Genomic DNA, 17131 nt, shown 5'->3' on the forward strand with positions numbered 1-17131 from the left:
CCTCTCTCCCTCCCTCCCTCCCTCCCTCTGGTAAAATTAAAGCATAAATGAATGAATAAATAAAAATAAAATAAAATGATTCTTTTAAAACTGCCAATGGTTAATGTTACAAACAGAAATATTTAATAAAGATGAAAATCAGGAGTCGTACCTTGTTGTGAAGGCCATAACCGATACTCTGCCTCCTAAACCTTGATTTTGAGCATTTTATCCTATGATCCCTAACTTTACTTTTTCTTCCTCTCTTACTATATTACCATAATACCTACAATTCTTTGACTTCATAAAAAATGTGTTTTAGTTACTATCACTATATAACAAATTATCCTCAAATTTAGTAGATGAAAATAATTTTATTCTGCTTAAAGTTTGGGAGTCAGAAATTTGGGGAGGATTCAGACTGGCAGTTTTTGACTGGGTCTCCTTGAGGTTTGGTACAGTCGGAGGTGAGCTGGGCTGGGCATCGGCCCACTCCCAAGGTTGGCAGGCCGAGCTCAGTCTAGGCTGTGACCAGAACCTCCACTTTCCAGCACAGTGGTCTCTACATGGCCAGAGTTCTCATGGCTTCTTCAGCCACAGCAAGTATCCATGGAGGGCCTGGGGGAACATGCATGGCCATTTCTGATGTAACCTTGGGAGTCACATGCCATCATACTTGCTACACCTATTGCCAAAAGCAGTCACAATCCTATCCAGATTCAAGAGAGATGTCGGGGCTGGCCAATACCGCAGTGGTGAAGCCCATGCATAGGGAGGTCTATCTCACATGGCACATTGCAGTTTGAATGCCAGCCCTATGGCTTGAAAAACATACCTGTTTCCTGGCTTTAAGTCTTAAGCAAAGTATTCTTAACATCTTTTATTTTGATTTATTAAAGCTAAAACTGCCTTTCTTGACATTAAAAATATATTTTAAAATACCATTCTTTTTAGAGGTTTTGCTATAGGATGTGTGCACTTGCCAGAAAGAGAGAGAGAGAGACAGAAAGCAAGAAATCATCCCCCAGGGAGGATGGCCACGCCACAATCCCTTCTCCTTCATTCTCTTCTTGGGATCTTGCACATGCACACACTCGGGCCCAGAAAAATGCCAATTTAATGACCACAGTAAGCTATATAGGCTCAGCTAGGTGCTACTTTATAGTATGTCCATTCTACTCACAGAGTTTCATGCCCAAAGTCAGACTTGTGTTCACAGATATATATATATCAGCTGAACTTGCTATTGAAAATAGTTAGATTAATTAACATATTTTGTGAATTGGGGGACCAGTAGTTGGCAAAACGACTACGTCGTTGGACTCCCATGTAGTCGACTGCAGTTAGAGTCCCAACCCAACCACTCAAACTCATGCCGGGCACAAGTGCATGCCCAAGATCCTGAGGGGAGAATGGAGGAAAAGGGATTGTGGCATGGTCATCCCCCCGGGGGGTGATTTTTCACTTTCTGTCTCTCTCTGTCTTCCTGTTGAGCACACACACCCTATAACAAAAACTTTCCAAAAAAAAAAAAAAAGATATTTTGTGAATCAATACAATGTAGGAAAGAAAAAAAGAATGGAAATCAACTGTAGATACCAGAGAGTGTGGGAGGAAGGTGAGAAATGGCAGTGTGAGAAATAAGGGGGAATTATATACACACACACATACATATATATGCATATATATATATGAAACAAGAAATGGAAAATTATTTGTTGATGATAACATGTATGATTATGCCAATATACAGTGTGTTCTGGATGGGAAATCACATTCTGTATGCTCAGTGAATTAATGTAAAATACATTAATTTAAAATAATAATAATTACAAAACCACTAGGCAATTAACTGTGCATGAATGCTTGAATCCCGCTGGAATGAGGATTATAGGAATAGCGGTGAGGCCATGCTTCCTTGGGGTGCTTTCTCCTCTCCCCTCTCTTTCTGACCAGCACATGTCTCCTCTGGCAAAAATTAAGAGAGATGTTAGAGTCCCACCTCTCAGTAGTAAAAACATCAAAAAATTGGGGGTTGTTATAAAACCACTACAAATCTCCAGTTCATTGATCCCCCACCACTCTTCTCACGCCCACTTGAGTTTCTTGCTTGAAAGTCACCCTTCCTCTGGCATTACCAACTTCTCTTCTGAATCCTGTGCACTGGCGAGCAACCACAATTCAGTGCCAACGTGCATGGAATGTTCTTGTCTTGGTTTACACAGGAGTCCAAAGTCATGGGTTTTATAACACTGTATGCCTTAAAGGAAAGGAAAGAAAAAAAAAAAAGTCCTTTTTATAATTTAATTAAGAAATCTTACAAGTAATTATATCTTTCAGAAAACGGGTTTCTACTGATGCAGGAGACAATTATGGCAATGAATCAGAATCAAGGTTTTGTGTTGTTTTTAATTTGCTAGTAGGTGCATGTGCTCACCAGAGAGAGACAGGGAGGGAGGGCGAGAGAGCGAGCAGTCAATCCCCATTGAGGATGGCCACACTGCAATCCCTTTCCTCCATTCCCCTCTTGAGGTTTTCGGGCATGCACACACATGCATCCAGGGTCTTTTTTTTTTAAATTAATTTATTTATATTTATTTATTTACATTCATTCACTGTACATCATTATAGCATGCAAAATGAGATTTTTCCATTCACAGTACACTGTATCTTAGCTCAATCAAGCATATCAACATATGTGTTATTGTCAACACATAATTTTCCATTTCTTGTTTTCTGTATATTTTGCCTTTTTTCCCGTCCTTGATTCCCTATCTCACCCTCTGCCATCTCCCACCCTCCTCCCACATTGTGTCTGGTATCTACTGTTGCTTTCTCTGCCTCCCCTATTTTATTGTTTCACTAAATATCTTAATAAATCTAAATATTTTCAATAGCAAGCACAGCTGAAATATACATATCCATGAACACAAGTCTTACTTTAGGCATAAACCTCAGTGAATAGAATGAACATACTATAAAGTAGCACCTAGCTAGGGCTATACTTACTGCTTACTGCAGTTATCAAATAGGTATTTTTAATGCTTTTATTTTCTTCTGAATTTTTTTTATTAATTTACATTCATTCCCTGAGCATCATAACAACATACAAAATGTGGTTTCCCATCTAGAATAAACTGGATAGTGGCTTAATCATGCATGTTATCATCCATAATATTCCATTTCTACTTTCATGTATATATGTTTTTTACCCCATGTCGGACCCTCTGCCCTGTTCCACTCTCTTATTACACTATCCCTGCTGTCTACAGTTATCTTCAATTCCTTTTCCCCCAACATTTCGTTGATCATCCAGGGTCTTTTTCAGGCTGATGGCATGAAGTGTGCAGTCACCCATGTGGGATCCAGCCACTTTAATCGCCACACCACTGTTTGACCTGAGAATTGAAGTTTTTCTAAGGATTGCTACTATCAGGAATTTTTTTAAATCTCTGAAATCCCATTGTTTAATAGACTCCTTCATATAAAGCATATGCCAAAGACAGTTTTATGTTGATTAAACAAAAAACAGAAGTGCACATTCTCACACATGTTGTCACATTGGACCAGTACCCTGGCTTCAAAGAAGACTGCATTGCAACTTTGACAAAAGTTAGCTCTCTAGGGACCAGCAGATGATGTAATGGTATGCCACTGGACTCCCACATGGCCCACGACAGTTCGAGTCCTGGACCTGGTGGTTTGAAACTTACACCAAGCACGTGTGCGTGCGTGCCCAAAATCCCAAGAGGAGAGTGAAGGGGAAGGGATTGTGGCATGGCCATCCCCCTTGGGGGTGATTTCTTGCTTTCTGTTTCTCTCTGTCTCTCCGGTGAATGAACGTGCCCTATAGTAAAAATCTCTCTCTCAAAAAAAAGGTTAGCTCTCTGACAAGAGTCTCAGAAAATTTTCTATTAATATAAGTACAAAGGAAGCAGCCCAACAAAGCACCCTAGAAGACATGAAACTATACGATGTCCAGTGAGCATGGCTTCTCACATTTTCCTAGTTCCTCCCAAAGAAGAACCAACGTTAGTGGCATGGGTATTCTGCCTGACAGGGAGAGTTCCCAATAAGTCGCTACAAGAAATCACCTCTCTAGGGACAAGCAGTTAACATAATGGCTATGTTGCTGGACTCCCACATAGTCGACTCACATAGGGTTCGAGTCGCAGACCCGGTGACTTAAAACTCACACCGGGCGCATTTGTGTGCGTGCCCAAGATCCCGAGAGGAGAATGGAGGAGAAGGGATTGCGGTGTGGCCATCCCCCCAGGGGGGTGATTTCTCACTTTCTGTCTGTCTTTCTCTGTCTGTCTGGCGAGCGCACGTGCCCTATGGCAAAAACCTCTCCAAAATAAAAAAAGAAATCACCTGTCAGTCATTCCCTTCGTGGTCATTTTTCTTTTCTCTACAGCTACAGCTAGGACTTCTTTGTCACAAGGGTTCTGAAGTTTCAATACGGTGTATCTAGGTTTGGATTTATTTCACTTTTTTTTTTTTTTTTTTGCCTGAGTTTCAGTGAGCTTAACTATTCAAATTTCAAATTTCTCTTTCAATAGTTTAGATATTTCACAGCCATTGTTTCCTCAAATATTGCCTCAACTCCATTCCTTCTCTTCACACTACAGTTAGAGTCGTGTCAGACCCTTTAACTCAAGCCTTCATGTCTCTTAACCTCTCTATTGTGTTTTTCATGTCTACGTCTTTTCAGGCAGTGTTCTGGATACTTCATTCATAGCTATCTTTTAGTTCATTATTTGCATCTTAAACTATTTATAATCTGATATTGAAACTGAATACTGAGTTTTAAATATAGCTTAAATTAAAATTCAACTAAATTAAAACTTTCAGAAATTCCATTTGGGTCTTTTTAAACTACTTAGTTTTTCTTTATAGTTTCTTGGTTTCTGCACATTTTAAAACCTTTATTACTTTAACTATATTAACCATAGGCATTTCGTATTCTGTGCTGGATAATTTCACTCTCTGAAATTTGTTGTTGGGCCAGACCATGGCTTGATTAAGGAAACCAGATCCTATCTGACTAACCATATGGTTCAAATCCTGGGACTAGCAGCTTGAAAAACTTGCTGGACTTTGTCATATATTTTGGGGTCTGGGAGTGAGATGCCTCCTACTCCACTCTTTTTGCACAGTATTGTTTTGGCAATATGGGTCTTTTTATGACTCCAGAAAATTATATTATTTTTTTTCTAAAACTATGAAGAATATCTCTGGTAATTTGACTGGGGTTGCATTAAATTTGTAGATTAATTTGGGTAGAATTGGCAATTTCATTATATTAATTCTTCCAATCCAGGAACATAGGATGTCTTCACACTTTTTTGTGTCATTTTCAATTTATTTTTTTTAGTTTTTCATCATTTTCCTTGTGAAGTCTTTGACTTCTTTGGTTAGGTTTATTGCTTGGTATCTTATGCTTTTTGTGGCTATTGTAAATGGGATTGCTTTCTAAACAGCATGGTACTGGCACAAAAACAGGCATGCAGACCAATAGAACAGAATAGAGACTCCAGAAATAAACCCAAAGCATACCACCAACTTATTTTTGACAAAGGGCAACCAGTCAATCCAGTGGGGAAAGAAAATTTCTTTACAAATGGTGCTGGAAAAGCTGGGTATCCACCTACAGAAAATGAAACTGGATCCCTATCTCTCACCATTAACAAAATTCAACTTGAAATGAACAAAATGGTCTAAATATAAGACCTCAAACTACAAAATTACTGGTGGAAAACACAGAGGAAACTCTTGGAGACATCAGAGCAGGCAGACTTCTTAAATAAGACCCCCAAAGCACAGGCAACAATCCCAAACATAGACAAGTGGGATTATATCAGGTTAAAAAGCTTCTACACAGCAAAAGAAACAATAATTAAGGTGAAGAGACAACCTCAGAATAGGATAATATATTTGCAACTCTCTCTTGGATAAGGGACTGGTAAAATATACAGGAAACTCAAGCAGTTGGCCCACAGAAATAAATAAATAAATAATCAAGCCAATTAAAAGATGGACAAATGAGCTGAAAAAACAACTCTCCAAGAAGACATATGAGCACTGAAAAAATGTTCAATATCCCTTATCATAAGGAAGGTGGAAATCAAAACCGCAATGAGATACCACCCAACCCCAGTCAAAAAGGCTAAGATTAAAAAAGAAAGAAAGAAAGAATAAGGGGCCAGCAGGTGGCATAGTGATTATGGTGTTGAACTCTCACATAGCTGACCATGGTTTGAGTCCCAGACCTAGTGGCTTGAAAAATCACAAGAGGAGAATGGAGGAAAAGGATTGTGGTATAACCATCTCCCCTGTTGGATGATTTCTCACTTTCCCTCTCACTGTCTCTCTCTCTCTCTCTGGTGAGTGCATGCATCCTATGGCAAATTTAAAAACATTTTTAAATAAATAAAAAAATAAAGAATGACAAATGCTGGTGAGGCTGTGGGGAAAAGGGAACTCTCCTACTCTGTTGATGGGAATGTATAAATTAGTCCAGCCATTGTGAAGAACAATATGGAGGTTCCTCAAAGATCTACAAATAGAACTACCATATGACCCAGCAATTCCACTCCTGGGTATCTACCCAAAGGATTGGAATACACTTGGTCAAAAAAGAGCTTGCACATCCATGTTTGTTGAAGCATTATTTGCAATACTAAAACATGAAATCAGCCCAAATGTCCAAGAACTGATGAATGGACAAAGAAAAAGTGTGGCTTATCTACACTATGGAATACTACTCAGCCATAAAAAGCAATGAGACTGGAGCCAGCAGGTGGCGTGGTTGTTAGGGCACTAGACACTCCCACATGGCCAACCACAGTTCAAGTCCTGGACCTGGTGGCTTGCTTTCTCACTTTCCTTCTCTCTGTGTGTCTGTCTTTCTCTGGTCAAATGAAAATAAATGAATAAATAAAATTAAATAAATAATTCTTTTTAAAAAATGAAACCCTGGCATCTGAAAGAAGTGGACAAATATGAAAGATTTACTGCTAAGCAAAGTAAGTCAGACTATGAAAGAGAAGCATTGTATGTCCCCAATCAATAATGTCTGCACTCTATGGCAGAAACTGAAAGATTGGAAGGTATAAAGGCAAGGAAGACAACTGTGGATACCAGAGACAGTGTGGGAGGAGGGTGGGAAATGGGGGAGGGCCAGAGGGAGGGAATCAAGGGGGAAAAAGCAGAACATTTAACAGACACAAAAATGGAAAACTATCTGCTGATAATAATGTGTATAGTAATATCTTTGACTGGTCTAATATACAGTGTATTCATACTAAGGAAATTCATTTTATATACTGTAAAGATGTTCATTGATTGAATGCGAAAGAAAATGAGAAAATAAAAAGAAAAACATGTTGGGCACATGTGCATGCATGCCCAAAATCACAACAAAAGAGAGAAATGGAGGAGAAGGGACTGTGGAAGATCAGGTCTTCTCCCTCTCCAGCTCTGGTTCTCTGCCCCTTTGCAAGTGCATGTGTCCTCTGGCAAAATTAAAAACAAAAAAAAGAAAAAAGTACTGTCTGTGGTTACTAACAGCTTGCTTTCATAATACCTCATTATCTTACTTCTCAATTGCTTTCTGTAAACCAAAAGTTGTTTGTTACTCTTGAGATTGTATTTATAGCAAACTCTGAGGTCTAGGAAAAAGGTGGGTAACTGCAGAGACAAGAAGGTAGGTGTCTTAGTCTTTTCAGGCTGCAATAACAAAATGCCCTTAAACTGAGTAATTTATATACAATAGAAATGTATTGCTCATAGTTCTCGAGTCTGTGAAATCCAAAACCAAGGCACTCACCATTTCAGTGTCTTCTGAGGGCCTGTCCCTCAAAAATGGCATTCTTGCTGTGTCCACAAATGGAAAAAGGAGCAACAGTCCCCCTCAAAAAACCTCTTTTAGGGAACCAGCAGTTAGTGTAATGGCTATGTCGCTGGATTCCCACATAGTCGACCATGGTTTGTGTCCCGGACCCGGTGGCTTAAAACTCACGCCGGGCGCGTGTGCGTGCGTGCCCAAGATCCCGAGAAGATAATGGAGGAGAAGGGATTGCGGCGTGACCATCCCCTCTGGGGGGTGATATCTTGCTTTCTGTCTCTCTGTCTCTCTCTGTCTGTCTGGCGAGTGCACGCGCCCTATAGTGAAAACCTCTCAAAACAAACAAACAAACAAACAAACAAAAAACCTCTTCTACAAAAGCACTAATCCCATCATGAGAGCACAGTCCTAGTTACCTAATAACCCCCTAAAGGGCTCACCTTTTAATACTACTGCACTGGAATTTAGGTTTCAACATATGAATCTGGGGGTTGGGGGACGCTAACTTTCAGACCACAGCAGTGGTTACCTTTAGAGAGTATTTGTGTTTTTTGACCAGGCACCTGCAAGTAATACCAACATATTAAATGCTTTATTGAGGGTTTCCTATATCACCCTGACTCTGGATTTGAGCTGACAACCCATATGAATAAATGTTTAGCATCTGGGTCCAACATACACATTTTTCACTTCACCCCAAATTTGAAACAGTTGCATTCATTTGTAGTCCCTGAAGATAGTTTATCTCTAATTTACCCTTATACTGAAGGCTCAGGTCTTGGAAATTCAATATTTGTAGCCGATCCGTTTTTTAGTACATTTTCCTCCAGGAGGCTCTGTGGTTTGTCTCTGTGCTCTGCATCTCACAATGCTGTATATTGGTTTCTGAAGAATGTCTTTTTTAAAATTATTTTATTTAACTTTATTTATTTATTCATTTATTTTATTTCATTTTGACCAGAGAGGTACAGAGCAAGAGAGAGAGAAAGTGAAAAAGCAAGCCACCAGGTCCAGGACTTGAACCATGGTCGACCATGTGGGAGTCCAGTGCTCCTAACCACCACGCCACCTTCTGGCCCCTCAAGGAATGTCTTTTTTTTTTTTTTTTTTTTTTGGAGAGGTTTTCACTATAGGGAGTGTGCGCTCGCCAGCCAGACAGAGAGAGACAGAGAGACAGAAAGTGAGAAATCACCTCCCAGGGGGGATGGTCACGCCGTAATCCCTTCTCCTCCATTCTCCTCTCGGGATCTTGGGCACGCACACACACGCGCCCAGCATGAGTTTTAAGTCACCAGGTCCAGGATGTGAACCGCGGTCGACTACGTGGGAGTCCAGCGACATAGCCATTACGCTAACTGCTGGTTCCCTCAAGGAATGTCTTAACAAAGCACTACAGACTTGGTTTAGAATATCAGAAACATGTTTTCACAGTTCTGGAGACTGGAAATCCAAAATCAAAGTCTTCTTTCCAAAAGTTCTAGAAGATATTTCCTTGCTTCTTCCCGGTTACTGGGGCCTGCCAGTAAGCCTTGGCACTCCACTGTCAGGTGTCCTTCTTTTCTTTTTCTTTTTTTAAAATTTTCTTGGCTCTCAGGTTTTCCTTTTTCTTTTTTTTAAAAGAATTATTTTATTTAACTTTATTTATTATTATTATCATTATTATTTTCCAGTTTGATCAGAGAGACAGAGAGAGAGAGGAAGTGAGAAAGCAAGCCACCAGGTCCGAGACTTGAACCGTGGTCAGCCATGTGGGAGTCCAGCGCCTTTTACCACCATGCCACTTGCTGGCCCCAGGTTTTCCTTTATCTTGATAATAATCCCCTTTCCCCACTCCCATTTAGGAGAGTCAAAGGGCAGGCCTTCAGAAGACTGATTCCTCCAAGGGAGCTCAGAACTAGTGCTTTCACACAGTGCACTGTGCAGTTTTCATTTTTTGCTTTTTAAATAAATAAATATTTTGTTGTCTATTCCTTTTTTTACTCTTTTCTCTCTCTTTTTCTTTTTTCTTTTCTTTTTTTTTTTATCCTTTTTCTCTTACCTCATCACTTTGCTGCTCTGCCTCCATGCATTGAGTGTCTAGAGAGGTCTAAGTGAACCATAGCCAAACATCCAAATACTCTTAGGGTCAACATATTCCTCAATCCCCACTGCATCTGCAGCAGAAAAGTAGAAAAATGAAATGGCAAAGAGATTGCAAGTTACCTTCTCCTGTATGCCTCTGAACACTCAGATTGAACTTCTAGAAATTAGGGAGAAATATATAACCCATCAGATGACCAGAAATCATCGCTGAGGCACAAGAAATATGAGAAACCAAGAAAATACCTCTCCTTTAAGGGAAGAGAATAACTCCTCTTCAGGGATGGCAGGTGGCGTGGTGGTTAAGGATGCTGGACTCCCACATAGCTGACCACAGTCCAAGTCCCAGACTTGGTGGCTTGCTTTCTCACTTTGTCTCTCTCTCTCTCTGTCCCTCTCTGGTCAAATCACAATATAAATAAGTAAATAAATAAAGTTAAATAAAATAATTCTTAGAAAAAATATAACTCCTCTTCATCCACATACAGTACAATGGAACTCGTGGAAATGTCTGATAGAGAATTTAGAATATTCATAGTGACAACAGAGATGCAAGAGAAGAGAGACAATGAACTCCAGAAGAGGCAGGAGAAGAGAGCCGATAAGTTCCAGGAGGTGAGGAAGTTCTTGTATGATCTGAAAGAGGAAATACACACCATAAAAAAGAATCAAATGGAACTTTTAGAGATGAAGGCTATAATACAGGAAGTCAAAGACTCCCTTGAAAGTATTAAAAGCAGACTTGTTCATACAGAAAATCAAATCTCAGATGTAGAAGACAGAATCACTGGCCTAGAAAAATCCACCATGAAGACTGAGAAAATTGCCCCCCCTCCAAAAAAAAACAAGAATAAGTACGAGAAATAGTAGATACCATCAAACATCCAAACATCCAAATAATTTGTATCAGAAGCTGAAGAGACTCATAAGGGCATTGATAATCTATTCCATGAAATCCTGGACGAAAACTTTCCAAACCTAGAGAGACATTCAAAGATCCAGTCCCGGGACAAGCAGTTGGTGTAATGGCTATGTCGCTGTACTCCCATGTAGACCACAGTTCAAGTCCCAAACCCAGAAGCTTAAATTCACACTGGGCATATGTGCGTGGCTATCCCTCCTGAGGGGTGATTTCTCGCTTTCTGTCTGTCTCTCTCTTTCTGGCGAGCACATGTGCCCTATACCAAAAACCTCTCCAAAAAAAAAAAAAAGATCCAGTCCCAAGAAATACAAAGAACCCCAAATAGAATCAACCTGAGAAGATCCTCTTCAAGACACATTATAGCCAGATTGATTAAAACCACAGACAAAGCTAAGATACTAAGATTGGCAAGAGAGAAACGTCAAGTTACCTACAAAGGATATCCCATCAGGTTCACACTGGACCTCTCATCAGAAACTATGTGAGCAAAGAAAGAATGGGAAAATATATTCAAAGCGTTAAAGGAAAAGCAATTGCAACCAAGTATACTGTACCCGGCAAGATTATACTTCATATGGGAAGAAAAGATAGGAACATTCTCAGATAAAGAAAACTTGAAGTAATTTACCAACACTAGACCAGCTTTCCAAGAAGTTCTGAAGAGAGTGCTATAATGCAGGAAAATTGAATACAGACACACAGAAATAAGGGTTAAAAAACTAAGAAAATGGACAACTTAATTGTAGGGACAAGTCTGGAGTTGAATATTATATCCCAGAATTTAATCAGGAAGATCAGACCACAACAGAAGATAGATTAAGTACATGAGACTGAACTGGTGAAATAGCATTTTACGACTTTTGACTAAAACATTGCTGATTTTCTTCTAGGCTTGTTTTCCAGTTTTAAGGATTTTTGTCTTATCTTGGGCTGCTGACAGGTTCATGTACCTACTATTTCAATAGAATCCTATCCTGTTTCCTGGCTTTAAGTTTTAAGCAAAGCTCTCTTAGTATTTCTTTGATTTTGATTTATTAAAGCTAAAACCACTTTTCTTGAAAATAAAAAAAAAAAGTGAACACAGCCCAGCTAACCCCTTGATTGCACCCCTTTGATATCCGAAGCAGAGAACCCAGCTGAACCATGTCCCAATTTATGCCCCAGAGACTGTGAGATAGTAAGTATATGTCATGTTAAGCCCTTGAGTAAGAGCTAATCTGTTATGCAGAATTGGATTTTTAATACATAAATGTGAATTTAAAAAAAATAGAATACTAAATACTAAACATATTCAATTAACTCAAAAGAAAGTGGAAAGAGGAAATCAAACAAAGGTAAGATGGGATAAATGTAAAGACAGACAGAGGGCCAGCAGGTGGGGTAGTGGTCACATCACTGGGTGCTCACATGGCCGAATACAGTTCAAGTCCCAGACCCAGTGGGTTGAAAATCATGCCAGTCACATGTACATGTGTGCCCAAGATCCCAAGAGAATGGAGGAGAAGGTATTGCAGCATGGCCATCTCCGAGGGTTGATTTTTCACCTTACCTCTCACTGTCTCTCTCCCTCTTCAATAAATGCACTTGCCCAATGGCACAAACCTCCAAAATAAATAAATAAATAAATAAATAATAGAAAGATGGTGGATTTAAACCCAATAACATTCATAATTATATTAAACGGAAATGGTCTAAACACTCAAATTAAAACAGATTTTCAGACTGCATAAAACAGCAAAACAACTATAAGCTCTTTCAAGAAATGTTCACATATTGAAATGATCACCTTGTAAGCTAAATAATGTGATTGAATGTATTAAAAAATGTAAATAAAGATAAAATAAAAATGTTTTAATTATAGATTAAAAAAAAAAAAGAAATGAACTTTAAACACAAAAATAGGCTAAAAGTGGGACCAGCAGTTAGCGTAATGGCTATGTCACTGGACTCCCATGTAGTCGACCGTGGTTCACGTCCCGGACCTGATGGCTTAAAACTCACGCCAGGCGTGTGTGCATGCGTGCCCAAGATCCCAAGAGGAGAATGGAGGAGAAGGGATTGAGGCGTGGCCATCCCCACCAGGGGGTGATTTCTCGCTTTCTATCTCTCCGCCTCTGTCTGTATGTCTGGCGAGCGCATGCACCCTATAGCAAAAACCTCTCAAAAAAAAAAAATAGGCTAAAAGTAAAAGGCAGAAAAGAAAGAGAAAAATAAGTTTTTAGAATGAACCAACAGAAATCAACAGAATAGAAAAAATATGCACAATTGAGGAAAATCAATAAAACAAAAAGCAGGTTCTTTGAAAAAAGTCAATAAAATTGAGGGAACCAGCAGTTAGCGTAATGGCTATGTCGCTGGACTCCCACGTAGTCGACCGCGGTTCATGTCCCGGACCCGGTGGCTTAAAACTCACGCTGGGTGCGTGTGCGTGCGTGCCCAAAATCCCGAGAGGAGAATGGAGGAGAAGGGATTGCGGCGTGACCATCCCCCCCGGGGGGTGATTTCTCGCTTTCTGTCTCTATGTCTCTCTCTGTCTGTCTGGCGAGCGCACGCGCCCTACAGTGAAAATCTCTCCAAAAAAAAAAAAGAAAAGAAAAGTCAATAAAATTGATAAGCCATTAGCTAGACTAATGAAAGAAAAAAGTAAGAAGACATAAATTACCAGTAAAAGGAATAAAAGCAGGAACATTACTGTAGATTCAACAAAAATTAGAAGAATTATAAAGCTGTTATGAACAACTGTATGCTAACAAAGTAGACAACCTAGATTAAATGAACAAATTCCTTGAAAGACACAAATTACTAAAGCTGGAACAAAAAGAAACAGGAAACCCAAATGGTCTCATAGCTACTAAAGAAATTGAATTCCCAATTAAAAACTTTTCCACAAAGAAAACTCCAGACCTAGATTGCTTTACTGATGAATTCTAACAAACACTTACAGAAGAAATGATACCAATCCTATGTAAACTATTTCAGAAAATAAGAGACAAGAACCTTCGTAACTCATATAATGAAGCTAGAATTGGTCATTATAAATAAATGTAAACAGGATCGTACCCCATATACATTTCAGTGTCTTATACTGTTCATTTATCCTAAGTATATCCATATCATTACAATATTCTATGGAAGTGTAAATGTTAATGACTACATAATATCCCATCATATACATACATCATAATTTATTTAACCATTCCTCTATTGGGGGAAACAACATAAAAATACTATAATAAATACATTGAAAAATGAAAAATTCCCCTAAAAGGTTACATTCCTTATTTCTTTGATTTTTTCTTTTTTTCAGTATTTTTTATTTCATTTTCTTTTATACAATCACATTATTTAGCTTACAAAGTGAATATTCAACATGTGAACATTTCTCCCTAGTCCAGTAAATAAAACTATAAAATTATCTTCAACAGATAATACCACATTTCTTTGTCCCATTAATGCTTTGCCTCTCTATGTTTTCTTCTAAATGTCCTTCCTCAGACTTTACTCTTTCACATACACTATATCGGGTATTCACATCCACTTACTGTGCTTCTATATCCTTTAGTTGATCAGTTTCAGTCACAGTGTAGACATTCGGTTCTTTGTTTTTTTGTTTTTCTGTTTGTTTCTGTTTTTGATAGAGGGCACATACACTTCCCAGAGACCGAGAGAGACAACGAGAGGGAAAGTAAGACATCACCTCCCAGGAAGGATGGCCACACTATAATCCCTTCTCCTCCATTCTCCTCTTGGGATTTGGGCACACATAGCCGCTAGTCTGGGACTCAAATCTTGGTTAGCCTTGTGGAAGTACACGGTCTTAGCCACCACCCCACCTGCTGGCCCCCAGATCCTTGATTTTTAATTAGCCATTGACCCACTTAAAACATACTACACTGGGGCCATCAGATAGCATAGCAGTTATATCGCTGGACACCCACCTGGTCAACCATGGTTCGAGTGCTGAACACACTTGAAACTCAGGCCAGGCAAATGTGTGTGCATGCCCAAGATTCCAGGAGGAGAGTGGAGGAGAAGGGACTGTGGCTTGGCCATCACCCCTGGGGATGATTTCTCGCTTTCCCTCTCACTGTCTCTGTCTCTCTCTCCCACCAGTGCATGTGCCCTAAGGCAAAAATCTCTTTTAAAATGTTAAAAATAAATAAAACATACTAGACTTTTTTCCCCCTTTTTTTCAGTTTTGCAGCAGGGTGTATGCACTCACCAGAGACAGAAAGAAATAGAGAAAATGAAAAATCAGCCCCCAGAGGGTTTGGTCACATGGCAATTTCTTTCCCATTTCCTCTTAGGATTTTGGGCACACATGCACATGCACCTGGCATGTTTTTCAGGCGACCCAATTCAGGACTCAAAGTGTTGTGGTGTGAGATTGTCAAGGATTGGAATCACTCGAATTTAGAATTTAATGAGCTTTTATTCCTGGCCAAGGACTGACACCCCACACTGTGCGCAGGCAGTGTCAGAGGTAGCAGCCCCAACCTGCAGTTTTCACAGGGTATTTAAGCACAAGTTCACAAAACGGGGTTTGTTCATCTTCTGGGAAGGGGTCCAAAGGATTTTCCATCAAGGAAGCTTTGGGGTTTGAGGTGACAGGTGTGATATGCACAAATGGGTCCTTTTTGGGGGGCGTGAAACTGCAAGGAACAAAAGGAGCTTTTTGCTGACAAGCTTATTTACAGAAGCAAAATGGCAGTTCCTGTTCAAATAGAATTAATCCTAAGCAAAAAGGCAAAATGGCAGTTAACCCTAATGTCGGGACTTCCCTATCTATATGGAGGGATTTTTCAGATAGCCTGCTATTACAATGACGGGAATTTTTATGTGGCCTATTACAAAAGTGCAAAGTCACCCATGTGGATCCAGTCACCTTAACCACCATACCAACTGCTAGCCTGAACCATACAACATTTTTCAATCTTCCTTGGCACTAGTGGCGTATACCAGCCTCCAGATGGTTCCCTTGAAAGACTGCTGGCACAAAGTACTAACCCTGCCCTGCCTTCCCTATCTGCTGGCTAAACAATGGAAGCCCTCATTGGAGTTGTCATGATAGGTCATGAATAAATCTTGGGAATGGAATGTCTGAAGGCAGAACCAGGAACCTTGAGCACTGTCTTAGTCTATTTGGGCTGCTATAACAAAATATCATAAACTAGATGGCTTACAAACAAGAGAAATTTATGTCTCAGTTCTAGAGGCTGAGAAGTCTAAGATCAAGGCACCGGCAGATTCCCTGTCTGCTTAGGATGGCTTCGTAGTTCAGAGGTAGTCGTCTTCTTGCTGCACCATCACAAGGTGGAGAGAATGAGGGGTCCCTGGAGTCTTTGATACAAGGGCACTAATCCCATTCATGAGGTCTTTGTCCTCATAACCTAATCACCTCCAAAGACCCCCATGTCCTAACACCATGACATGAGTGATTCGGTTTCAACATACAAATTTTGAGAGGACACAAGAATTCACTAGCAAGGACTTTATGGACCCAGGGACATCTGCTTTTACATGAGGTATATAACAAATGTTATGTAAACTGAATAATATTGTACAAGTGGGGCAGTATGCAATTCCAAGAGCCCCATGTGTTATAGTTTATATGTTCAACCACACATACAGCACCACTAAAATCTCCCTTATTTAAGTCATTGCTACTCTTGGTGTCTTCGACTTATCGCCAAATATTACCATAATTGCTAGAGTATAAATTAGGATAACCTGGGACCAGCAGATGGCATAATGGTTACGCCACTGGACTTCCACGTAGTCAACGGTGGTTTGGTCTCAGACCTGGTGGCTTGAAACTCACAATAGGCACTTGTGTGTGCATGCCCAAGATCCCAAGAAGAGAATGGACAAGGGATTGCAGTATGGCCATCCTCCCAAGGGATTGGGGGGTGATTTCTCACTTTCTTTCTGTGTCTCTCCAGTGAGTGCATGCACCCTATAGCAAAATTGAATGGAGCTGTTAGAGATGAAGGCTGCAATACAGGAAGTCAAAACCTCCATCAAAAGTATTAAAGGTAGATTAGTCCATGAAGAAGATCAAGTCTCAGATGTTGAAGGCAAAACCTCTGATCTAGGGAACAAACAAACAAACAAACAAAACTGAGAAAATAACCCCCCAAAATGAGAATACTATATGAGAAATACTAGACAGCATTAAGCACCCAAACATCTGAATAATCAGTATCCCAGAAGGTGAGGAAACTAATATGGGCATTGATAATCTATTTCATGAAATCTTGAAAGAAAACTTTCCAAATCTAGAGAGGCATTCAAATATACAG

General features: G+C 39.7%; 1 protein-coding gene across 1 annotated transcript in view; it reads right to left on the bottom strand.

Moving 5' to 3' along the window:
* Positions 1–168, bottom strand: part of MAPK8IP2 (mitogen-activated protein kinase 8 interacting protein 2) — a 13883-nt gene extending 13715 nt beyond the window's left edge. The window contains exon 1 of the mRNA XM_006157601.2: positions 152–168. Within this exon, the coding sequence (XP_006157663.1) occupies positions 152–168 (17 nt within the window). The remainder of the gene's footprint in view (positions 1–151) is intronic.
* Between the last annotated feature and the right edge of the window lie 16963 nt (positions 169–17131).

The sequence above is a fragment of the Tupaia chinensis genome, unplaced genomic scaffold, assembly GCF_000334495.1.
Source record: "Tupaia chinensis unplaced genomic scaffold, TupChi_1.0 Scaffold000548_1, whole genome shotgun sequence".
In the NCBI taxonomy this organism is placed as follows: domain Eukaryota; kingdom Metazoa; phylum Chordata; class Mammalia; order Scandentia; family Tupaiidae; genus Tupaia; species Tupaia belangeri.